This window comes from Canis lupus, chromosome 3 (genome assembly GCF_003254725.2).
Source record: "Canis lupus dingo isolate Sandy chromosome 3, ASM325472v2, whole genome shotgun sequence".
In the NCBI taxonomy this organism is placed as follows: domain Eukaryota; kingdom Metazoa; phylum Chordata; class Mammalia; order Carnivora; family Canidae; genus Canis; species Canis lupus.
The window spans coordinates 28,424,196-28,452,017 of record NC_064245.1 but is presented as its reverse complement, the minus strand read 5'-3'; the positions used below and the strand labels follow the sequence as shown (position 1 = coordinate 28,452,017).

At 35.0% G+C, this 27,822-nt stretch overlaps 1 protein-coding gene across 7 annotated transcripts in view; it reads right to left on the bottom strand.

Moving 5' to 3' along the window:
• AP3B1 (adaptor related protein complex 3 subunit beta 1) overlaps positions 1 to 27,822 on the bottom strand; it is a 264,956-nt gene that overhangs the window by 201,122 nt on the left and 36,012 nt on the right. For 6 of the 7 annotated variants that reach the window (XM_025438344.3, XM_025438347.3, XM_025438345.3 and 3 more), the window contains exon 3: positions 19,751 to 19,825. The exons of the other annotated variant lie outside the window; for it this stretch is intronic. In XM_025438344.3, coding sequence (XP_025294129.3) covers positions 19,751 to 19,825 — 75 coding nt within the window. The remainder of the gene's footprint in view (positions 1 to 19,750; positions 19,826 to 27,822) is intronic. 7 annotated transcript variants of the gene reach the window in all.

Here is a 27,822-nt window from a genome sequence, read left to right as displayed (position 1 = left end):
ATGTTCAAAGAGCACAGGAACTAGGGGAAATAGCTGGAAATAGGAGGAATTGATTCTGGAAAGGAAAGAGAGTACTAACCAGGCCATACTTTATGCCATACTAATCAAAACTGAACTTCTATAAGGATAACTGCCATGGCCTTCCTTCCCTTCCCTTCCCTCATACACCAATTTCCTTTGACACAGTGTAGTTTTGTCTCGTTTTTCTTAAGTAAGCTATAGGCCCAATGTGGGTTTGAACTTACAACCCCAAAATCAAGAGTCACATGCTCTACCAATTAAGCCAACAATGTACCCTAACAGCATAGTTTTGAGTTACTTCACTATCCTGTTTGTTCTTTCTGAACTTATTCCAATTTGTCTATATACTTTCAGTGTAGTACTTCAAACTACAAATGAAGTTTAAGGAGAACAAACAAGTTTAAGGCCATGTTCCATGTGAGGGGCTTCCACTGATACAACTAATTCTTAAACATAACAATACATCTTTTCTAAATGTAACCATTTACTCAAACCATACTTGAGTAAATGTTCTGGTGAGGTTTTTTTCTTTTAAAAAAAAGGCAAGATCTAACATTTATCTATAAAAACTGTCAACATCTTAAATTCAATATAGCATGGCACCCTCTTAGGATAATTTTAGATTTTAACTTGTATTTCAATCTATTTTGATATTCTTTACAATTTTATAAGTACAAGTGAAAACTTAATGAGCATACTTTCTATATCTGCATTAATATTTATTTAAATAGCTAAATATACCATGTTAAGTTGATACCAATCCATTCTTCTACACTGTATGGACAGGGTTATAAGTGAAAGTTAACAAAACATTTATTTCCAAATACTCTTTCATAGTGAATGGATCAATTAAGTCTTAAAATTAAAACTTAAAATAGGGCAGCCCCAGTGGAGCAGCGGTTTAGCGCCGCCTGCAGCCCAGGGCCTGATCCAGGAGACCCCGGATGGAGTCCCACGTCAGGCTCCCTGCATGGAGCCTGCTTCTCCCTCTGCCTGTGTCTCTGCCTCTCTCTCTCTCTCTCTCTCTCTCGCTCTCGCTCTCACTCTATCTCTCATGAGTAAATAAAATAAAATATTTTTTAAAAACTCTTAAAATATTAAAACTCAGTACCCAATGCAGTCTAGAATCTGTCCCAAAATTCCTTTCCAGTCAAAGAGGAATAGTCAGTGCCCAAATATAACTTAAATTTTTTGTCTCAATCCCCCAAGTTCTGATAATCATATCTTCAAAAAGCAAAAATGAGGGCAGCCCAGGTGGCTCAGCGGTTTAGTGCCACCTTCAGCCCAGGGCCTGATCCTGGAGACCGGGGATCCAGTCCTTCGTCAGGCTCCCCGCATGGAGCCTGCTTCTCCCTCTGCCTGTGTCTCTGCCTCTCTCTCTCCCTCTGTGTGTGTCTCTCATGAATAAATAAATAAAATATTTTTTAAAAAAAGCAAAAATTAAACAATAAAATGTCCATCAAAGATGAATAGTAAAATAAATTACAGGACACCCATATAACACTATACTAGGCAGTCCCTAAATAGATTTAAGTAAATCTGTACTTGACATTAAAAATGTCTTTGTAAAATGTTTAAAGGTACAAAACAGTATGTATTATATGATCTCACTTCTATATTAATAAAAAATACACATATATAGCACTAACTATGTGCAATTAATTCATTTTAAATGAACAATTCAATGAGCAGGTATTATTACTCCTATTTTACACATGAAGAAACTGAAACACAACAAGGTTTAGTAACTTGACCAAGAAAGCACATCTATTAAATGAAGAACCAGATTCAAACCTAAGCATAAGTTAAGAAATCTATTTATTAAAATGTTAAGAGTGACTATACTTGAGTGGTAATATTATCCAGCGACCGTCACTCTCACTCTTTACATCTTTATTATTTAATTTTTTTACAATGAATGTTAATTTTGTGTTCAGATAAAACAATAAAGACATTTTTACTTCGGGGTGAATCTCCTCTTCCAGATCTCCTCTACAGTAGAATGGTACTTTCTCTGATTATAAAAGTATTTTAAACTGTTTCATTATAAAAAAAAAAATCTCAAACCGAAAATATGTCTAAGTTTATATATTTCTATAAAGACAGCTTTTTCTATATCACTGATAAGATGCAGCCACTGAAACTGTTTTAAACCTCTTCAAAATGTCAACAAAAAGCCCAAGCTAAATGAACAAACTGCCAGTCAACCAATCTGTGACAGTCCCTTACTTTGGAACATTAGCCTATCAGGAACAAACACACTCTTAAAAAAAAAAAAAAAAAAAAAACATACCTCTGAGTGCCAATCAATCAACAGCTGTTTCACCCAAGTGATCACATAACTACAGATGATATCAACCCACTAAGGCCACTGAAAGTCCACAAACCCTTTCAATGTTCACTCAGAACAAGCAATCTTACACAAGAATACACGCAGGTTCCAAAACTATGGATACTACTATGTAAGACGGCAACCATATGATCCAAAATCTACCCAATGTTTTAGATTATATTTAAATGGAAATATAAAGTTTTTCATTACAGTTCAAGAAACATGTATCTAATTGAGATATAGACAGCTTTCTCCACAACCAAATTTTTAAGTTCTTAGGATTATAACAGTGCCAAAAAGCAATTAACATTTGCTAGCTGACTGATTTATAGCATTTTCAATAAATCAAATCAATACACAGATGCATTTTTAAGTTAAGATATTTCTCAAATTCACCTTAGAATCAACAAGAGGTTACTTAAATACAGGAACCATTCCTTAGTCATCTGTCTATGCTCAGGACTAATCACATGCCTGGCATATATAGTAAGATTTCAATAATTAGCTGAACAAAAACATCACAGCCCAATGGTACACTAAAAAAATGTAATAAGACATTTTCCATTAAATTGCAACATCAGGAATCTACTTTACCAATAGTTATAATTCACCAAATAGATGCCTAAAAAACATCAACATATGAAGAAATGATGGGTATTACAAGGATTGCCTCCAGTCTTTAACTTGTGGTTTTTGTTTTTTTTTTTTAATTAACCATTTAAAGTATTCTTTCTCCTTACTAATTACATTCAGATCCAGGCTACCGTTCTCTGAAAAGTTTCCAAAGAAAATGGGTTAGAATGCACCCATCCCCTCATCCTACTGTGATTTATTTCTCAGCAACACCTTTATTTACCAAGTAACTGTACAGCCAACTTTTAAAGCTGAATTATGAACTCCAGAATATATCCAGGGGTTTATATTGGCAATACTGAAACATTCAGATCCACAGCTGAGCTAGCAGGCATTGCTATAATTACTCACTATTGGAGAAGGATTTTTGTGACTGTTATAGCAAAAAGCATAACAATATTAAATCACAGAAGGTTGCAAAACACCAAATTTGTTCTAGTTCTGTTATAAGAATCAATCAATATTGACCACAAGAGGCCTATGCACCGACTGGCTGCAGGTGTGCAGAGAAAGCCTAGTTTCCTTGAAACCATTCTGTGACCAGAAATGGGAGTACTTAAAGCTCCGTGACTACACCATTCTCTGATCAGTTACCTTCATTCAATGTTACAACACTCCTTGCTGTAAAGCTAATCATAGCAGAGCCCCAGTAGGCTGGAAGAACACAGGCAGATCTGTTTAATTAGTTTATCAATACTAGTACATCAAACTTCATGAGTTATTGACTAAATCTTTGATTATTTTTGCACTATAACCAGTGATTGCTTACTAGGTAACTTTTGGTATCATTTGACATCAAATGGAAGATGACGTACAGCTTAACTGTGTGTCTAAGGCAGCATGTACTAATAAAAATGAAATTTTGCAGTTGATAGGAATGAAACATCAATTCTCTAAACATAAATTTTAAGCTTATGTCAGTTTTCTCACATTAGAAGATTAAGCATATTCAAAAAATAAGGTATTTCAAGAACAAAAGAAATCCAACAAATAGACCATTAATTATGTTTATAGTGATATTTTTGTTGCAGAACATTAGGCAGTATATGAGAATCTGAGTATAAAGGGGAAAGATGAACAAATAGGGAAGGTCTACTATTATAACTACTAAACAGTACAAACAGCTTTGAATGAAAAATAAATAATATAGAATCTTCTGTTTACAAGAAGACTAGATGTCCAGGGGGAACTAGTTAATTTATTGCCAATTTCTAAGGACTTGCTCATTTCTATCCATCTCTAAGACATAAAAATATTTATACCAATGCCAGATACCTCCCAAAGGATAGCTAATACCAGATGTTGACATGGGGCCAAAATCACTAAGGCAAAAGGAAGAGGAAGGAAGCCTCAAATAAGAATGGCTTTGAAAGGGGAATGGTCTAAGATGGGTTCTGAAGCTAAGACTCCTGACTTTGGATTCTGACTCTTAAACTTAATAGCTGTGTGACTGTGGTCAGATTAATTTTACCTCTCTGTTACCCTGACCTTGTATATAAAATATGGGAAACGACAAAATTAACCCTACAAGTTATTTGTGAGGATAAAATGAAAATATATGTACACACAGCTTCTTTTAAGTGTTAGCAATCATTGTTGCTACCAAAAGACTATTCCTAAAATACTAAGACAATAGCTTTACCTATATCTCACACAATTTTTCTGAGTCAAATTTCAATTTTTTTCAGATATCTGCACTTATATTAGAGGCCATAAAGCTACATCAAATTAGAAGCCAGACAGCAGGGGCACCTGGTTGGCTCAGTCAGTTGAGCATTTGCCCTCGGCTCTCTCTCTCTGTCTCTTTCTCTCATATAAATAAATGAATAAAATCTTAAAAAAAAAAAAAAAAAAAGCAGCAGCTCAGACAGCATGACCATGATACATCAAAGAGTATTTACCTATTCAAATTATCAATTCAGAATTATAAATGGTAACAAGCACATAAATATTGTGCTTAATAAATATTAAATTAATGATGACTCAAATTTGCAAATACTAGATTACATGTTTATTCTACATTTCTCTTATTAATTGGACTCTTAGAAGGAATGGTCTGTCAAGTTATTTAAGTCCAATTTAAATGAATTGAGTGTTTTGATTTTAATTGACCCAAGTTAGTGAGCTTATTGATGGCTAATCATTTAAGTAGCAAAATTCACCTATCAAAAATATATAATGTGGGATCCCTGGGTGGCGCAGCGGTTTGGTGCCTGCCTTTGGGCCCAGGGCGCGATCCTGGAGACCCGGGATCGAATCCCACATCGGGCTCCCAGTTCATGGAGCCTGCTTCTCCCTCTGCCTATGTCTCTGCCTCTCTCTCTCTCTCTGTGTGTGACTATCATAAATAAATAAAAATTTAAAAAAAATATATATATATATAATGTATGCATTATCTAATACAAAAATTAAGTATACTTTTAAAAGTATCTAAAAATGGGCTTAAAGTACTTATCTCTAAAATGCTATAACAAATTATTCTAATAAAATTAAAATGGTGATGGGAATTTTTTTCTATATATGGAAATGTGTACTCTAGAAATTGCATATACTCCCACTTTTACTTTTCCAGATTTTGAATACATAAATCCAAGATTATATAAACAAAACTTATATGAGAAAAAACTATTTAAACTACTAATTGACATTAGAGACATACTAACATCTAATCTACTGTCATAGTGCTAAAATAATAACTAAGAGTCTACTTCACATCAATCTTGTATTTATATTATATAACAACTGAAGTGTGACCACACTGACTTATTGCTCTACTTAAAAAATTCTACCATCATTCTCAAGTCAAGATTATTTTATTCAGGGGCGCCTCAGTGGCTCAGTCGGTTAAGTGTCTGCCTTTGGCTCAGGTCATGATCCCAGGGTCCTGTGATAGAGTCCTGCATGGGGCTCCCTGCTCAGCAGGATGCCTGCTTCTGCCTCTCTCTCTGCTGTTCCCCCTTCTTGTGCTCTCTCACTCTCCATCTCTCTCTCAAATAAATAAACGTCTTAAAAGAAAAAGATTATTTTTAGTCACTCTTATTTTTTCCTGTACCTACGCAATCTTTTCATTTTAAAAATGCTTTGTTTTTAAAACTAAAAATACGTAAGCATTGACTATAAAATTGCTAAAGATATATGGCTCACTCAGTATATTCTGGCCATAAAGCACTTTAAGACTCTGCTATAGAAGTTTGATGTAGAAGTTGGAAAAGATGATGTGAATTTTCAAGTATGTATAGGTATATACAATTGTCAGGTATAAACTGACAATTCCACAATCAAAGTAGGGAAAACTGGAACAAATGTTTCATTTGTTCAATAATGTTTCATATATTTTTAAGGCTTTAGAAACAGCTAAGAGATTTTTATATCAAGCTATAATTTAATAATAACTGAGAGACCTCATTTACTCTCCTACCTTGAACAGAAAATCAAGAGAAAAAATAGTTTTCATATGCTGGACAATAAGCAGCACAGCACAGTGAATCCTCAGAGGGAAAAGCTGAGGGGAGTGCTACCACAGAGGGTAATAAACCTACCAGCACACAAAGGGTAACTCAAACAGAATCCAGAAGATTCCCTGTACTTAGGAGACAGATATCAAAAGTTTAGAGGCCAAGGCTGCTAGAATTTGCAGAGCAGAAAAACAACTAGAAGGAAACTTCAGAGATAGAGAGCACACACACAGCAGAGGACCTCCACCAAGTCTTAGACTAAGCACTGATATGTATAAGAGTGAGATGAAACTACCTGAGGCCGGACCCCTCCCCCCCCCCAAAAAAAGGCCAACACAAAGAACACAGAACACCAAAAACAAACACTGGGAAAAGGTAGGCAGAATAGATCTCAACGATCACAAAGAACTAGGAATAATTAATGTTCCTAACAGCCACAGAGAAAATATCTCATAAATACATGAATTTTTTAATAGAATCCTAAAAAAAAGTATTACCTTAGGAGTGGGATTAACCTAGACTAAAAATATTTCTGTACTACCTAATAAAGTTTAAATGTATGCTTTGCAAGAATGAAATGATTCCATATAACTTGACTGTGCACCAAAAAAAAAAAAAAAACACAATTTAAAGGAATACAAGATCCAGCAACTGATAGCATAAATTTCATATTGTTTAACATGTAGTTAAAATTTACTAAGGATATTAAAAAAATAGGAAAATATGAATTATACCATGAGAAAAATCAATCCACAGAAAAAGACTCAAAATAACAGAAAGAGCAGAGGGACTCCTGATCTTGGAGTCATGAGTTTGAGCCTCACATTGGCAATAGAGTTTACATAAAAATAATATCTTTTAAAAAAAGGCAGAAGGATTTTATAACTATTATAAATATGAGCCATATGACCAAGAAAGCAGACGAAAATATGAGTATAGTAAAAGAACTGCAAGACATGAAAGTGATCCAATGAAACAACTAGAGATGAAAAATATAAGAGCTAACATGATAAATACAGTGGAAGAGATTACAAATTAGGCGCAACAAAAGGAAAAGTCAGTTAACTTGAGTATACAGCAATAGAAATGAAGCACAGAGAGAAGACTGGAGGAAAAGAACAAACCATCAGTGACCTATAGGACATCAATTAGTCTGCATGTGTACTAGAAGTGCCAGGAGAGAAAGGAGACAAAATATATTTTTAAAAAACTAACAGTTGGGGATCCCTGGGTGGCTCAGCGGTGTAGCACCTGCCTTCAGCCCAGGACATGATCCTGGAGTCCCGGGATCAGGTCCCACATCGGGCTTCCTGCATGGAGCCTGCTTCTCCCTCTGCCTGTGTCTTCTCTGCCTCTCTCTCTCTCTCTCTCTCTCTCTCTCTGACACTCATGAATAAATAAATAAAATCTTTAAAAAATAAAAATAATAAAAATAAAAAACCAATGGCTGAAATGTTACCAAATTTTTAAAAAATCATAAGCCCACAAATATAAGATGCTCAACAAACCTGAAGGAGGATGAGGGGGAAAAAATGCCAAGGCATATCAAAATAAACTTTAAAACCAGTGCTAGAGAGAAAACCTTAAAACCAACAAGAGAAAAGAAAGACATTGTGTGTGTAATATACACACAATGAAATGGAGATTAACAATGACAGGAAACTTGCAGGACAGAAAACAATGAAATATATATTTTTTTTAAGATTTTATTTATTTATTTATTCATGAGAGACAGAGAGACTCTGTCATGATTCATGAGAGGCAGAGACACAGGCAGAGGGAGAAGCAGGCATCACGCAGGGAGCCTGATCACTCCAGGATCGCGCCCTGGGCTGAAGGCAGGCACTAAACCACTGGGCCACCCAGGGATCCCTGAAATATTTTTTAAATACTGAACAAAAAAGACTGCAAATCTAGAACTGTAAATTCTAGATTCTAGGCAAAACATTTTCAAATGTACGCAAAATAAAGACTTTTTAAAATAAAACCTGAAAGAATTCATTACCAGCAAAACAAGAAATGTCCTCTAGTCATAAGGAAAATAATATCAAATGTGGTATTTCGAAGGGATGAAGAGGGTCACAAATGGTAAACATGAAAGAATACAAAAAGACCTTCAGGGAGTGGGCAGTTCTATCTTTAATAGATAACTGCACTTCTGGTAATTTTGGAATAAAATTGTACTGGAACAATCTCCCACAGAAAACTAAAAAAACTACTTATTACAAAAGTAGTGTGGGCCCTGGTGGTGAAACAGCAGCAGATAGACTCTGGTTAGGAGTATATGCTCAAAGGTGATAAGAAAGAGGGCTGTGTAAAATCCCATTCCCATGGCTTTCTGATGAGGCAAAATGAGTATTGGATGAAATCCAAGTAGAGGCACTGATGTGTCCAACCAGTCTCTCTGGCCAAAGGAACAAAAAAACTGAACCTAGGAAAATTATGGCCCCTGAAAAAAATAGGGGAATCCCACCACGGAGAGAGCCAGAGATGGGCTCCTCAAGCAGTCTCTACCCACATCTCTGTCTAACTCCTGAATCATGCAAGCAGAGAATAGACTCAAAGCAGCTCAGCAAAAGACAAAAAATACAAAATGAGGCCGAAGTTGCTACTTAATAGAATTTCCAATATGAACCCAGTAAAGGTAACTACCTTCAAAAATACCACCTGTGGAGGAAAAATAAAAGAATATAGAATCTCTGTGATTTAATATAACGTCAAGAACAGAGCTCGAAATTACCCAACATAATAATATCTAAGGAGGGGCACCTGGGTGGCTCACTGGTTGAGCATCTGCCTTGGGTCCAGGTCATGATCCCAGGGTCCTGGGATCCAGTCCCACATCAGGCTCCCTGCGGGGAGCCTGCTTCTCCCTTGGCCTATGTCTCTGCCTCTCTCTGTGTCTCTCATGAATAAATAAAAATAAAATCTTAAAAAAAAAAAAAAGAAGAAGAAGAAGAAGAAACTAAAGAAACGGAATACTGGAATACTGTGTACATATTCATAAACACAAGAAAATCAACGAAATGCAAATTGAGATAAACAAGGTACTGGAACCAGCAGACAATGATTTTAAAACTGCTATAACACTTACTCTTAGGTAAAAGAAAATGTGCTCTCAATGAATAAACCAAAGCTCAGCAAAAAAAAAAAAAAAAGAACTAGAAATTCTAAAATGAAAAAAACCTCACTGAATGCACTGAACAATCAAATGAAAATGGCAGAAGAATGAATAAGTGAATTGGAATGGAAAACAGATGAATAAAAATCCAGTGTGACGAAAACAAAAAAGACATAAGAAAACCAAAACAAAGCTTCATACACTATTAGACAATATGAAAAATATAATACATATGTAATTTAAATATCGGAAGAAAAGAATGGACCAAAATACTATATGAAGACATTATGGCCACATTGATGTTTCTAGTAGCATTATTTACAATAGCCAAGATAAGGAAGCAGCCCAAGTGTCCATCGACTGACAAATGAATAAAGAAGAGATGGGGTGTGTGTGTGTGTGTGTGTGTGTGTGTGTGTTTAATATTATTCAGCCATAAAAAAAGAATGAAATCTTGCCATTTGCAATGACATGCATGGAGCTAGAAAACACAATGTAAGTGAAAATTTCGAAGTCAGGCAGAGAAAAATACCCTATGATTTCACTCACATGTGGAATTTAAGAAACAAAACAAACCAAGAGAAAAAACAAGAAACAGATTCTTACTATAGGGGAAAAAAAATGATGGTTACCACAGGGGAGGTGGGTAGGGGCATGGGTTAAATAGGTGATGGAGATTAAGGAGTACACTTGTCGTGATGAGCACAGGGTGATGTCTGGGAGTGAATTATTATACTGTACACCTGAAACTAAAAAAAATAAAATAAAAAGAAGAGAAAAAACAGCCAGAATTTCCCTAAGTTTGATCAAAAGCAAAAATTCTTGGATCTAAGATACTTAACAGACCCCAAAACAAATGAACGCAAAGAAGCTCAAACCAAGACAACTGAAAAGTCAAAGATAAATAGTAAAGCAAAAAAGCTGCAAGAGAAAAAGGACAAATTACAAAAGTGTTATCAATATTCAATTAAAAGGGACATTGCATAAGGAATTAAAGAGGATCTTTAAAGTATCTTTAGAGCACTGAAAGAAAAACAACATCTACATAACTCAGCATCCTACAACCAATGAAATGATGCTTTAGCAATAGAGGTAAAATGGAAACACTTTCAGTTAAGAGATTTCATCACCAACAGATCTGCACCACAGTAAAAGCTAATGGTATTTTTTTTTAATCTTTTTTTTTTTTTTATGATAGTCACAGAGAGAGAGAGAGAGAGGCAGAGACACAGGCAGAGGGAGAAGGAGGCCCCATGCACCGGGAGCCCGATGTGGGATTCGATCCCGGGTCTCCAGGATGTCACCCTGGGCCAAAAGCAGGCGCCAAACCGCTGCGCCACCCAGGGATCCCCGCTAATGGTATTTTTTAAGGCAGGAAGATAATGATAGAAATTTGGATCTTAACAACACAAAGAACATTGGGATGGTAAATATCTGAATAAATGATAAATACTTTTTTCTAGGTTTTTGTCTTTAAAAAACCATGAGTATTTAAGGGTTGCAGAAGGGAAAGTGGGGGTGGGATAGGGTAACTGAGTGATAAGCATTAAGGAGGGTATGTGATGAGATGAGCACTGAGTGTTATACTAGTTGTTGGCCAACTGAATTTAAATTAAATAAACAACAAGTAAATAAATATCATGAGTATTTAAAACAAAAATTGCAGAGCACCTGGGTGGCTCAGTTGGTTAAGCATTTGCCTTTGGGTCAGGTCATGATCCCAGGGTCCTGGGATCAAGCCCCTCATCAGACTCCCTATTCAGCAGAGTCTGCTTCTCCCTCTCCCTCTGCCACTCCCCCTGTTTGTGCTCTCTCTCTCTTAAACAAATAAAATCTGTTAAAAAAAATTTTTTGCATTGTCTCATGATGTCATGATGTTTTTAATCTCACACGTATAATATCTAAAATATAAAAGATAGAAGGAATATGGATGTATACAGCTGTAAGATTTCTTTATTTTAAGTGAACAGATGCAATATTAAATAAGACTACAAAAAGAATAAATACAGTCAACAGTAAAAATAATGCAAAAATAAACACAGTAAAAATAAAAACAAGAACATTTAAAATGGGATTTCCTCCAAAACAAGGGAAGGAAAGAAAAAAGAAACAAATGAAGCAAATAAAAAGGAACAGTATAACATAACAGTACACTCAAATCTGAACACATCAATAGGATATTAAGTGTTACAAGAATAAACAATCCAATTTAAAGACACAGTTTGACAGAATGGATGGAGAAAAAATGGAGCCACATGCTGTTAGTAAGAGATGCACATTAGATACAAAGACACAGGCTGAGAGCAAATAGATGAAGAAAAGATACACCATACAAAGAGAGGAGAAGGCTAGAGAGGCAGTATTAATAACAAATCAAATAGACTTAAAAAAAAAAGTATTACCAGAGATAAAGAAGGACTTATTTTAGGATAAAAGGGTCAATTTATCATGATGACATAAAAAGAGTGATGCCTGACGGGAGTACTTAACTATAATATATATATATATATATATATATATATATATATATATATATATATATATATATATTTTTTTTTTTTTATTGGAGATTCAAAATCCCTCTACTAGCAATCAGTGGAACAACTAGACAAGAGGTCAGTAAAAATAATTTTAAAAATCTAACCAATATTAACCACATTTATTTAAATAACACATATCCAACAATAGCAGAATATACATTCTCTTTGAGCATGGTATGCACACCAAAATAAACTTTGATGATCTATAAACAAGTTCCTATAAAGTTTAAGAATGAAATAACATTAGGTATGCTTTAAGACTAAAATAGAATCATGTTCCAAAGCAATCAAGGATAAAATCATTAAGACAACCTTTCCACCCCCAATGTCAGGAAATTAAACAATGTACTCTTAAATAATCCATGAGTCGAAACAGAAATCATAAAGTAAATAAAAAATATTTTTAACTAAACAACAAAAATGCATAACATTAAATTTGGAAAATGCTAATGAAGCAATATTTAAAAGGAAATAGTGTTAAAAATTTATGTTAACAAAAAGATTTTATCTTAGTTCCCAACTCAAGATATTTAAAAAAAGAACAAACCCTAAATTATGTATAAGCCTGAAATATGAAAGATAAATACAAGTCATTAATTATGAAAAACCCATCATAACATAGAAAACAGAAAAAAGTAAGCTGATAAAATCAAAAGCTATTTTTCAAAAGGTCAATACAATTGATTAGGTTCTAAATTAATCAAGAAAAAAGATAAGAACTACCAATATCAGGAAGAAAAGAGAAAAATATCACTACAGAAGGCATAGACACTAATACTAAGGAAATATTACTAACAACCTTACTTTAATAAACTGACAACCTGAATGAAATGGATAAATTTCTTGAATGACAAATTACTAATCCAAGTCCAATAAGAAATAGAAAATCTAAATAGCCCTGTGTTGGAGGTCCACCATTTAAAACCTTCCCATAAAATAAACTCCAAGCCCAGATGATTTCATAGTAAGGATAAAATAATACCATTTAAGATAAAATAACCCTACACATACTCTACAACAAAGGAGAAACAAGTCTCAACTCATTTTATAAAGCCAGTATTAACCTGATTACCATGATATCAAAACAAAAGCCACTGCAAGGGAAAAAAAATCCTTCAATAACATACAGATGAAAAATTCCTTAACAAAAAATTAGGAAATCAATTCTAACAGTATAAACGTTTAATACATCCTGACTATGACGGGTTTACCCCATGAATAAAAAAGTTTAGTAAGTGAAAATCAATCCTATTCATTTACCATATTAAGAGAATAGAGAAAAATCATGATAATTTCAGTAGTTACTGAAAAAGCACTTGAAAAAATTTCAAAACTCATTCACTATAAAAACTTCCAGGAAAGTAGGGATAGAAAGAACTCCTCAACAGGATTACAGACAGCTGCAAAAAAACCCTATAGCTAATATCATAATCAATGGTAAAAGGCTCAGTGCTTTCTAAACGAGAAACAAGACAAGGATAACCATTCTCATCACTTTTATTCAACATCGTAATGTACGCTGTGCTCAATATAATATGACAAGAAGAAAAAAGGAATAGAAAAATAAAATTATAGTTGTACATGATATTATCATTTATGTAACAAAGCCGATGAAATCTATAAAATAGCTTTCAGAACTAATAAGTGAATTTAGCAAGGACACAAGATCAATATACAAAGTCAATTCTGCATGCTAGCAATAACCAATTGGGAAATGAAATCAAAAACACAATGTTGTTTAAAATAGCACTCAAAACTCCTAAAAACTAAATTTAAAGCATGTGCAAAACTTGCATACCAAAAACTACAAGATACTGCAAAAGGAAATTACAGAAGACCACATTCACGGGCTGGAAGACTTAATACGGTAAAGATAGTAATTCTTCTCAAAGTGATCTATAAATTCAATGTAAACAAAATCAATCCTAACAGGCTTTTGAAGATACTGACATGCTAATTTTAACACTTACATAAAAAGACAAAGGACCCAGATTACCCAAAATAATGTTAAAAACGGAACAAGACTGCAGTGCTTATGCTACCAGACTTCAAGACTCAAAATAAGACTATAGTAAACAAGGCAGTGTGATATGGCAAACAGATCAATGGCACAAAACAGATCAACAATATTTCACAAGAAGGCAGGGTAATTCAAAGGGTGAAAAGATTTGGTCTTCTTAAATATGGTATCAGAACAATTGAATATCTGGAAAAAAAATTATTTTGAAATCTCAAATCTTAACTCATATCACACACAATATCTAATTTAAAATGTAGTGCACAGTAAAGAATTAATATAGTAGGCCAGAGATTGCTATCCTTAGAAAGTCTGCTTACAAAGTTGGCCTGATGGCATCTGGGAACTTGAATTTCAAGGGTAATTTCCACATTCTCTAACTGAGAAAGAGGGTTTACATACAAACAATATGGTTTATGCTCAGCATTTGCTTTCTTGGGTCGCCTGGGTGGCTCAGCGGTTGAGCATCTGCCTTTCGCTCGGGGTGTGATCCTGGAGTCCCGGGATTGAGTCCCACATCAGGCTTCCAGCATGGAGCCTGCTTCTCCCTCTGCCTGTGTCTCTGCCTCTCTTTGTGTGTGTCTCTCATGAATAAGTTAAAAAAAAAAAATCTTCAACAAAAACAAACACACATTTGCTTTCTTTCAGGGAGTCTGGAATTTTGGCACTTGCTAGACAGTTAATGCCTATATGAACAGTGCCCCACCCCTGCCCCGAAAGACGTGGGCACTTAGTCACTAATGAGCTTTCCCAGTGGACACCACTTCATACTTTTTGTCACAATTGATGCTGGAGGAATTGACTGTCACTGGGAAAAACATTGGGAAAGGAAACTTGGAAGTTTGTATCTAATTTCCTCTGGACTTCACCTCACATACCTCTTTCAGGGCCTAATTTTGCTATGTGTCTTTTCACTGTAATAAATCATAGCTATCAGTATGACTATATCTTGAGTCTTATGAATCCTCCCAGTGAATCACAGAACCTGTGGATCACAGACTTATGACATGGATCACAGACCTAAATACAATAGCTGAAACTATTAAACTTTTAGAACAAACCAGGAAAATCTTTGACATTAGGTTAGGCAAAGATTTCTTAAACAAGTCACAAAAAATCAAGAAGTATAACTGAAAAAAAAAAAAAAAACAGATAAAATGGACTTTATCAAAAATCAAATGTTTGTTTTTTTAAAAAGATATTAAAACAAAAAAGGCAGGCCACAGACCAAGAGAAAATAAATAAGAGTAAATAACTATCTGACAGAAGACTGGTACCAGAATTTTTACACTTTAAAATAAGAAAAAAATTTAAAAACAAGCTAAAGATCTGAATAGTTTAGAAGAGATACAACTAACCAATAAATCATAAAAAGATGCTCAGCATCACTAAATATAAGAAAATGCAAAGAAAGGCACAACGAAATAACATTATACACCTACCAAAGTGGCTAATGTTGAGTCTAATAAGATCTAGTCTAATAAGATCAAGTCAGAAACGATGTGAACCAACTGGAATTCATATACAATTGCTGGTGGGAATATAAATGGTACAACCACTCTGGAAAACTCCATACACTATTTTCTTAAAACTAAATATCCATTTCTCAGACAATGCAATTGATCTAGGTATTTAGAAAAGAAAAAAAAATTAAAATACAAGAAAAATTAAAATACATGACCACATATAGCATTTTATTCAAGTGCAGTGTAACAAGTCAATGTAAAAATTGTGAAACATCAGATTATAGCAAAAAGGAACAAAATGTGACAACATGAAACAGCATAGGTGAATCTCAAGACTCCTCAGTAAAGGAAATCAAACAAAGAGATACCATACTATCTGGTTTAATTTATAAGAAATTCAAAAAATGACAAAACTATAGTGACAGAAAGCAGATAAGTAGTTTCTTGGAGATTCAAAGTGGATCACAGCCATATATATAAAAGTTAAATCTATAGAACTCTTAGGAAAGACAAGTATAAATCATTGGATCCTTGGATTAAGCACCCAGATGAATTAAAAATGGATCACAGTACTATATTAAAGCTGAATCTACAGAACTCTTATGAAAGACAAGTATAAATCTCCATGACTTTGGATTAAGCATCCATTTCTTAAGTATAATACCTAAAGTATAAGCAAACAAATAAAAAGAGATGAATTGGAGTTCATGAAAATGTAAAATGTGCTTCAAAGGACATGATCAAGAAAATGAAGATAATCCATACAACAAGAGAAAATATATGCAAATTAGACACCAGATATGAGTCTAGTGTTCATGATATATAAAGAATTCTAACAATAAACAGAAAGACAATTATTTTTTCTTTTTTAGATTTTATTTATTTATTCATGAGAGATACAGAGAGAGAGAGGCAGAGACACAGGCAGAGGGAGAAGCAGGCTCCATGCTGGGAGCCCAACACGGGACTGGATCCCAGGTCTCCAGGATCAGGCCCTGGGCTGAAGGTGGCACTAAACTGCTAAGCCACTCAGGCTGCCCCAGAAAGACAATTCGATTTCAAAATGTTAAAAGAATCTAAATAGACATTTTTCCAAAGAAGATGTAGAACTGGCCAATAGATGCTCAACGGTTTTTTACTAGAGAAAAGCAAATCAAAAACTGCAAAAGCAGCAATGAGATTCCACTTTATACCCTCTAGGATAGCTATAATCTAAAAGAAAGTAATTTTTTCAAAAAAGAAAAGTATCATTGAGGATGTGGAGAAATTATAACTCACATACATTATTGATAGAAACATAAAATGATGCAGCTACTGTTGAAAAGAGTTTGGTAAGTCCTCAAAAAAACATATAGTAACCATAAAATCACTACAAGAGAAATAAACACATAGGTCCACACACAAACTTGTACAACGTGTTTAAAGTAATGTTATTCACGATAGCTAAAAAGTGAAAACAACCCAAGTGCCACTGATGAATGAATATACAAAACTCACTATATCCATACCACAGAATATTATTCAGCAATAAAGAGGAATGAGGTACTGATACACACTATAACATGGACGGACTTGGAAAACATCACACTAAGTAAAAGGAGCCAGACACAAACATCACATACTATATGGCTTCATTTATATGAAATGCCCAGAATAGCCAAATCCATAGAAACAGAAAGTAGATTATTGGCTGCCTAGGGATGGGGTATAAAAGGCATGACTGCTAATGAAAGCAGGATTACTTTTTGAGGTGACAAAAATGTAGAGGAAGTAGATGGTAGTAATGCTTGTATAATTCTGTAAATACACTACATGTCATTGAACAGGCACGCTTTAAAAGTTTTGGCATATTAACTATATTTCAATAATCTTTTTTTTTTTAATTCATGAGAAATAGAGGCAGAGACATAGGCAGAGGGAAAAGCAGGCTCCCAAGGGGAAACTGATGTGGGACTCAAACCCGGGACTCCAGGGTCATGTCCCAACCCAAAGGCAGATGCTTAACCACTGAGCTACTCAGGCATCCTTCAATAATCTTTCAAAAAGATGACTGACTAAAAATAACCATTTATTTTTAGGCGGTTTTAGCATTTTTAGAAGTAAAATGCATGATATCATGGGAAATTTAGGAGGAAGAAATGGAATTATATTGTCCTAAGGTTTTCAAAGTATATGTGAAGTGTTATTATGTTCCTTGAAAGCAGTGATATTGTAAATCCTAGCGGTAGACTGTTATAAGATAAAAATGTACACTGTACACCTACTAAATAAAACAGAGATACAGCTTTTTTTTAAATTTTTTTTAAAGATTTTATTTATTTATTCATAGAGACACAGCTAGAGAAAGAGAGGCAGAGACACAGGCAGAGGGAGAAGCAGGCACCATGCAGGGAGCCTGATGTGGGACTCGATCCCGGGTCTCCAGGATCACACCCTGGGCTGTAGGCGGCGCTAAACCGCTGCGCCACCGGGGCTGCCCCGAGATACAGCTTTAACAGCAATATTAATACTTGATTATAAGTGAAAAACTTCCTTATATCCTTAATTTCTGCTTCTTATACTCCATCTATCGCCTCCTAAAACATCTGCCCAGATGTCACTAAGTCCTTGAAAATATTCTTCAATGGAGAGTGCTCTTTCTGTCAAACTTTCCAGACCCAAAAACAGAGCCAAGCACATTCCTCACAGTGGATGTTCACAGTTGTTAGCAATGGGCAAAGAGGAAGCATGTGTGCTGACATTTTCATTCTCATACATATATCACTACTTCCTACTGAGTAAACATATCCTCCAGACAATCACTACCATACCAGTTGACAGTGAGATGCATGAGAGACATGATCATTCAATCCTCTTCCTAACTGCCTTTTATTCTTTTAAAAACAAGCCATTTGCTCAAATCAATCTCTTATCCCCTTCACTGAACTCTTCATCCTACTCATCTTATTCAATGGTTTCTACACAGGCTCTTATTTTTTCTTTCGCACTCTATCAAAAGCCATTCGTCCATTTGACCCAACATTACCTTGGCCTCAAAGTTCTTTGATTTTCTGTTTCAAACACCATTGAGAAATGCACACAGAGAAAAGTAATCAAAGGCTCATGACACATCCTGCTTTTGCCCACCTCCTGCTGTACAGAGGCAGGGTATACCAAAACTAAAATGTTTCAAAAAGAACACTATATTTGGAGAGATAATACTTGGGTTCAAACACTGGCCTAATACTGCATGAACTTAGGTCTGTTTCACTGGACATGTGCTATCTCAAAATTAAATACCTAGAGCAGAATTTAAAGTACACAGGCTTCTAAGAATATGATCATCATTCACCCAGGTGAATTAATCTCAATTTACTTTTCACATTTTCCACCCAAAAATCCAAATACTGTTTATTAATTTAAGATTATGGATATCCTTAAGTGGGAGGCCCCTGGTGCCCCTCCATCCCCATGAGGGGGTGGGACGGGGGCCACCATCCTTGCGGGGCCGCTGGTGAAATACCACTACTCTTATCGTATTTTTCACTGACCTGGTGGGGGAGGGGGGCAAGCCCTGAGGGTCTCACCTGGGGGCGGGGGGCAACCCTATCAAATGGTAATGCAGGTGTCCTAAGGCGAGCTCAGGGAGGACAAAAACCTCCCCTGCAACAGAAGGGCAAAAGCTCGCTTGACCTTGATTTTCAGTACGAATACAGACCGTGAAAGCGGGGCCTCACAATCCTTCTGACCTTTTGGGTTTTAAGCAGGAGGTGTCAGAAAAGTAAAAAAAAAAAAAAAAAAAAAAAGATTATGGATATCTTAACTATAACAAAAAAAATCTAGTGATACTTACGGATCTTGTTGCATTTCAAAGTAACTGAAAAATACATGATTCTTTTACAACAAAAGGAATCATGAAAATAATGAATCAAAATAGTATCCCAAGGGCACCTGGGTGGCTCAGCCAGTTGAGTGGTTAAGTGTCAGACCCCTGGTTTTAGCTGGGGTCATGATCCCAGGATTGCTCACAGTGTCTGCTTGAGATTCTTTCCCCTCCTCCCTCTCTCTCCCTCCCGCTCTGCTCTTCCCTTGCCACACCCCCAACTTCACTCAGCACATACGTGCGCACTGGCACACTCTCTGTAAAATAAATAAATCAATAAAATCTTAAAAAAAAAAAAGGTACCTCAATATTTTTACTGGCCACATTCTTCACAACAGCAGGAAACAGTTCAGATGCATTTTTCCCTTTTGCAATCATCTGAAGAATAAAAGTGGAGTATTAGAGCTAAAATCTTTTTAAAATTAGTATTCTGGAAAAAAAAAACAAATTCTACATACATTAAATATTTAGAAAACTGAATCAGCAAATAAGCTATGATGTTAACAAGCTGAAATCTTTTTTTTTTAAGATTTTATTTATTTCTTCATGAGAGAGATGGGGGGGGGGGGGTGGGCACAGAGACCTAGGCAGAGGGAGAAGCAGGCTCCATGCAGGGAACCTGATGCAGGACTCAGACACTCAACCACTGAGCCACCCAGGCGTCCCAACAAGCTGAAATCTTTTTGAGTTATCTTACTTATTACTTATCTCAACTATCTGCATCAAAGAACAAATAATGACTTGTGTATTAATATACAAATATATAGACACATTAAAGAAAAAATATACAGTAATTTAAGACACAATAAGATATTTATTTACAATAGTTTTCATTTATAGCTAATGAGACTATAAATACTTTTAAATATTTACATTGTTCTTTATTTTCCAGGTTCTTAAAGTTATACCGCATTTGCAATGGGGATGGCCAGGGGTGTGTGAAATCAATGTTATTTGGGACAAACTATTTCTCCCCTGGCCTTCTCATCATGGGTTTCCCTACTTCTCCAACTATTACTCTTCAAAGTTCCTTTCACCAAGTCCTCTTCTCTGCCCACTAAAGTTCTGTGCACCACCATCTTTTCAAGCTATACTACTCTACAATCTCTGAAACTTCTAACATTTCATTCACCTTCATGACTTAACTCTCACCAGTATGGGGATCAACTCTCCAAACTCTAGCCTTAACTCTCAGCCCTAATTCCACTTCTGTAACTGGACATTATTAGATGTCCTCTCATTTCAAACTTGCTGTCTAAAACCACTTATAATAAAATGGCATTCATGCTACAACTTCCTATTTCCACCAGTTTTCCCAGATACCAGAAACCAACAGAATTACTCAAATCTACAAAATATCTAAGTCCCATTGTAATTTATTTGTACAATCACATTAATTCTCACTGTTACTATCCTAAAATAGGTCACTATGACCTCACAAAGGACTTTTCCAATGGTCTCTGATTCCTGTCCATAATGTACATCACTGACAGTTTCACAAGCTTAAAACACTTCCATGCACACTGTCAGCCTCTATCAAAGATTTCAAAAGCCCCTGACTGTCTAAGAATCCAAACTATTTCACTTAATATTAAACGCCCTCACAATTTGCAACATTTCTTTTAAGCACATCAATCATTATTGTTTTACACTATGTAATTATCAAAGTAAATTGACCTACTACTACCAGAACATTCTCTAGTCCCTCTATGCCTATACTCATATCACACTACCAAATCAATTCTTTTTACTTTACACATTCTCTCGAACTTTAATCATTATCCCTTCCTAGAACCATCTTCTAATATTTAGCCTACTATGTCATCCAATTCTAATTTCCTCTAGAATTTTTTAATTCACACTTTTCATCTGGAATTTTCTATGTGCTATGTTTCATTTCTATTTATTTTAATTGTATGTCTCCCTATACCCCCATTTCCTTTACTCTTATTACCAGAATATATCTTCAGGTCTATTAGTAGTCAAGACTTTGGTAGCTACAAAATAAAGTTTAAACTATAGGATAACTTCCTGAAAAGGGGTTCTTTATGAATTACACATTAAATCTAAGAAACTAGTTAAAAAATAGAGTATTAGTTTTAAAAATGTATAACAAATGTTTTACAATATATAAGTGATATTTTAAGCATAATAATCCCAGTTAACAATTTCTCAATAAGACCTTTCTACAGGGGCACCTGGGTGGCTCAGTAGTTGAGCCTATACTTTAGACTCATGTCATGATCCCAGGGTCCTGGGATCGAGTCCCACATCAGGCCCCCCGTGGGGAGCCTGCTTCTCCCTCTGCTATGTCTCTGCCTTTCTCTCTCTCTCATGAATAAATAAAGTCTTAAAAAAAAAAAAAGACCTCTCTATAGGATAGCTTTAATAATACTCTAATACAAGCTAGTCTTTTTATATTCTATTTCCTTACATGTCATATTATGATTTGAGTATTTTGTGTTTTTTTTTTTTTAAGATTTTATTTATTTATTTGAGAGAGAAAGCAAGTGAGCAAGAGAAGCAAGTGAGCAAGAGAGAGCACGAGCAGGGAGCGGGGGAGTGGCAGAGGGAGAGGGAGAAGCAGATTCCCTATGGGGCAGGAAGCCCCACACAGGGCTCAATCCCAGGACCCTGAGATCATGACTTGAGCTGAAAGACGCTTAACTGACTGAGCTGCCTAGGTATCCTGATTTGAATATTCTATAAACCTGCTGAGTAGTACAGAAGTTCACAAAATACTGCACCTAAAACATCTTTGTATGATTTTACACCTGCCTCAATTTCCTCACTTGTAAAATAAGAAGACAGGGATCAAATGTTCTCTAGGGTCCACTGTTTCAGTTATTCAATAACAACCTGTCCTACTATATACAATTCCAAGGATTCCCCAGCTGTTCTACATATATAAAGATGCTAACAGATGAGGGAAGAAAAAAAATCCTTGAGTCAAATTCATTTAACAAATATTTGCTGAGAGAACACTACATGCCAGGGACTATTGTAGACCTTGATGATACAACTGTAAACAGTATACACTTGCCCATTAAAGATTAACTACTAATGAAGGCGAATGACAATAAACAAAGATAATACGTGAGATGGTAAAAGAGAGTACTATGAGAAACAAAAGGACTATATGAAAAATGAAAGTGCTAAGGTGGGGGTGAGAGCTGCTTTTTAATGTTTAGTGTTTTCCTAGTATAAATTTCCCATCCTTACTATTTTTAATTTATCTATGTCTTTATAATAAAAGTGGGTTTCTCCTTGGGGCACTTGGGTAGCTCAGTCAGTTAAGTGACTGCCTTCAGCTTGGGTCAGGATCCCAGGGTACTGAGATCAAGCCCTGAATCGAGTTCCCTAATCAGCATCAGGCTCCTTGATCAGCAGGGAGTCTGCTTCTCCTTCTGTCCCTCCCCACAACTCAGGTTCTCTCTTGCTATCTCTCTCTCTCAACTAAATAAATGAGTAATCTCTAAAAAAAATAAATAAAAGCTGGTTTCTCCTAGAGAACATAGAGTTGCATCCTGATATTTTCAACTATCTAACAATCTATTTTAGTTGGTAATTTTAGATCACTCACATTTAATGTAATTTTGATGTGGTTTGATTCATGTCTACAGTTTTACTACCTGTTTTCTTGTTACTGCCTGTGTTTTTGCCTGACCCCTGTCATTCCCATTATTTGGGAGCATTTAAGTATTTACTATTTTAACTTTTAAATTGATTTATTTTGCCTGCATATTCTTGTAAAACTTTTAGTGGTTCTTCCCCTAGGGATTATTTAGATAGATAGAGAAGTCTATCTTTCACAGTCTACTTTGAGTTAATACTGAATCAGGACAAATAAAATGTAGAAACCTTACCAGATAGGCCCTTTCAATCCTACCTGCCTGCTAGCCTTTATATTATAGCTACCATATATATTTTATCTATAGCCATTAAAAACCTCTCAGTATAATGTAAGAAGAATAAAATTAGTCCTTTATGCTTACCAAATATGGTGGACCCTGGGACAATGCAGGGGTTAGGGGGCACCAACCTCCTGCCAAGTTGAATATCCATGTGTATGTAACTTTTGACTCCTCCCCTCATATTAATAGCCTACTGTTGACTGGAAGCCCTACTGATAATATAAACAGTCTATTAACACATATTTTGCATGTTATATGTGTTATATACTGTATTCTTACAATACAGCTAGAAAAAAGAAAATATTAAGAAAATCATAAGGAAAAGGAAATACACAGTACTATACTATAAAAATAATACGCATAAGTGGACCCATGCAATTCAAACCTGTGTTGTTCAAGTATCACCTCTTTTTTCTTTCAGTACTTAAAAGATGCTCCAGAGGCACCTAGGAAGCTCAGTCAATTGAGCATCTGACTCTTCATTTCAGTTCAGGTCATGATCTCAGAGTTGTGAGATCAAGCCCAGTGTCAAGCTCCATGCTGAGAATGGAGCCTCAGCATGGAGCCTGCTTAAGATTCTCTCTCCCTCTCCCTTTGCCCCTCCCCTGCTTGCGCACATACATACATACATACATATATAAATAAAAAGTTCCACTGTCTTCTGGCTGCCACGGTTTCTGATGAGAAATACAGAGTTACTTAAATCACTGGTCCTTATATGTATCATTTTTTTCCCCAGGTACATCCAAGATTACTTTTTATTTTTGGTTTTATACAGTACAATTGCTTTGCGATTAGGCATGGTTTTCTTTGAGTTTATTATGACTGGGATATTCTGAACTTTTCAACCCTAAGTTTAAGTCATTCATTAATTTGAGTAGTTACCAACCATTATTTCTTGAAATATTTTCACTGTCCCAATCTCTTTCTCTTCTTTTAAACATATATTAGGTCTTTAGGTATTATCCAACAAAACCCTGAGGCTGTATTCATTTCTTTTCCTTTTAATCTACTCTGCAAATTGACTAATTTCTAATGATCTGTCTTCAACTTCTGGTTCTTTCTTCTATTATATTCTTTTTGCTACTGAATTAATCCAGGACATTTTTTATTTCAGATACGATAAAAAAACATACCAGATTCTTTCAGATATGACAGCAATTCCAAAGTATTTCTATGTGATGTAGTTCAAGTCATATACTCTGGAAAAAAATTACACATTACTTTCTACTGGGGAGTAAGTGCATATAGAAGACCTCCTTTCCTGGCATAACTTATCATCTAACCATAAATGGCCCTAATATTACCTACTACTTAAGTATAAAACAAGAAAAATGTCCAAATACTTTACCTATTTTCAGTCGGGCTGCTTTTTAGATATTGAATTGTATGAGTTCTTTACATACACTAGGTATTAATTCCTATATGATGAAGGGATGGTTTTTTATAGATTTCAAAATATTTTTTCCCATTCTGTGGGTGCCTCATCACACTGCTGATGTCATATGATACACAAAGATTTTAATTTCGATACAGCTCAAATTACACCCTTTTTTTTTATTTTGTTGCTCACATTTTAGTGAAACCTTTGATGAATCTAATGTCATTAAGTTTTAGTCCTGTGTTTCCTCTATAAGTTTTAACTCTTACCTGTAGGTCTTTGATTCATTTTGCCTTATTTTATATATAGCATGAGGAAGAGGTCTAAATTCATTTTCTTCCAGGTAGATATCTAGACTCCCAACACCATTTGTTGAGGACTATCCTTTTACTATTGAATGGTCACTCTCCCTTGTCAAAAATCATTTGATTATATACATAAGGTATTACTTCTGCATGCTCTACTGGGTAGATATGTCTGTCTCTGTGACACTACCACACTGTTTTGATTACTGTAGCTTTTTTTTTTTTTTAATTTTATTTATTTATGATAGTCACACAGAGAGAGAGGGAGAGGCAGAGACACAGGCAGAGGGAGAAGCAGGCTCCATGCACCGGGAGCCCGACGTGGGATTCGATCCTGGGTCTCCAGGATCGCGCCCTGGGCCAAAGGCAGGCGCCAAACCGCTGCGCCACCCAGGGATCCCCTGATTACTGTAGCTTTGAATTAAGTCTTCAAATCAGGAAGTACGAGACTTATAAATAAATTTGTTCAAGAATGTTTGGGCTATTCAGAGTCAATATGAATTTTAGGATAGATTTTTCTGTTTTTGCAAATAACATCACTGGGAGTTTGATGGTCCCTGATTACATACTGATTATGTAAATCACTTTGATACTGACATCTTAAAAATATCAAGTCTTCCAATCCATAAAGAGAGGATGTCTTTCCATTTGTGTCTTTTCTTTCAGCAATATTTTGCAGTTTTCAAGGTATGAGTCTTTTGCCCGTTGGTTAAGTTTATTCCTAGGTATTTTATTCTTTTTTGAAGCTATTGTAAATGGGACAATTTTCTTAATTTCCTTCTCAGATTATCATTGTTTGTGCTGGACGCAACGAATTGCTATGTGTTGTTTTTTTATACTGCACCTTGGCTGAATTGTTTACTACTTTTAAAAGTTTTTGGTAAAATATTTAGTTTTCTAAATATGAAATCATTTTGTCTGTGAACAAAGATAATTTTAGCTCTTCCTTTGCAATTTGGATGCCTTTTCTTTTTCTTGCCTAACTACTATAACTAAAACTTCCAATACTATATTGAACAGAAGAGACAAAAACAAGCATCCCTGTCTGTTTCCTTATTGAAGGCTTTCAGTCTTTCACCACTGACTATGATGCCAGCTGTGGGTTTTTCATAAACAGCCTGTAGTATGTTGGGTCAGTTTCCTCCTAGCCCTAGTTTGTTGAATGTTTACAATCATGAAAGAGTATTGAATTGTGCCAAATTCTTTTTCTCTATCAATTGAGATGATCATGTGGGATTTTTTCGCCTCTTCGTTCTGTTACTGTGGTGTATAACAAATGACTGACTTTCAGTGTTGTTCTTGTTCTTCTATAAGTAATGAATAATCCAGATCCAAAAATCCATATTAATTTTTTAAGTCAGGAAGAAAAGAGAAATTGTGCTTCTCTAAATTTAACTGTCCTCATTTTTTTCAGTTATAAGGATGGCTTATTTTTAAAAGTTCAATATTTTCAATTTATAAATACTGGCTAATTTAAAAGGAAAGAAGGAAAGATGGAAGGGAGGGGCAAGAGAGAAAGGGGAAAGAGGAAATGGGAAGGAAGGGAAGGGAAGGAAAAGAAGGGAAAGGAAGGGGAGAGAAGCAAAGATAGATCTTGCAGAGTTTCAGACCCAAATGCAACTCTTAAAAATCAGCAATCAAGAATAAATGAAGAAATGGAAAAAGAATTGATCTTTGATTTATATCTCAGAGAGTAACAGTGGAGCAAAACAGAGAAAATTCACTAAGGTGCTCTATCACTACTAAAAATACATGCCTGCTTATGGAACTGGTTTTGATGAATATCGACATGGCGGAAAAATCCTCACCCTTTAAGCAATTTCCAACCCAAAAACAATGAAAAGATGCCAGCATCAGCACAAGATGAATCCTTTTAAAGTATGTACACAAATGAAACATTCTTGTTGAAGGAGGGAAGGAAGAGAGGAATGAGCAATGCCTAGGTTTAGTCGAAAATGTCTATTATACATTAACTGGAGACAGTAAGAATTATACATTAGTTTCTTCTTCTTATATGAACTTTCTCATTTAACCAACAATAATGTACTACTGGCATTTGGTTTAAGATCTTTTAAAAACTATTTACAATAATACTTGGAAATTTGAAACTACTTTTAATGTTCTTAGGGTAAACAATATTCAATACCTTGTAATATGTATGCCTATGAAATAAGATATAGCAATAACTCTAAGAATTTTAAGACTCTCATCAAAGAAAGGTTCAGGTTTGCTAAAAGCCAAGTAAATTACCTGAGAAAGACCTTCAACATCTAATACTTGCTAAAAGAAAATACATCAAAGATTCAAAACACCAAAGATTTAAATACAAATATTCCATTCCTCCAAACTCCAGTCAACTCCTCAGAATTTTAGCTAAAAATACTGAATACTAAAATACAGTATTTTAACTAAATGCTCCTTAGTCCACCACATTTCACAACCCAAGATAAAATATGGATATGTGCTATCAACATTAGACATGTATTTTTCAGAAATATTAAGAGAAATAATATGTGAGTGCTTCAACTTGAGTCCCTGTGTAATAAGTGACCACAGATTTTGAAGTAGGTAGCTTTTCTTCCCTAAGGATTCTATAGCATAGATAAGACTTTATTCAACATATGAAACATTGGAAAAAAAAATATATATATATATATGAAACACTGGAAACATTACCCCATGAATCTAAGTCTCAGATATCACCAAAGATAATAAAATAAACTATGACTATTATTATGGTTTTTCACAGGTAGATGTTGCTGAAAAGATTCTCTA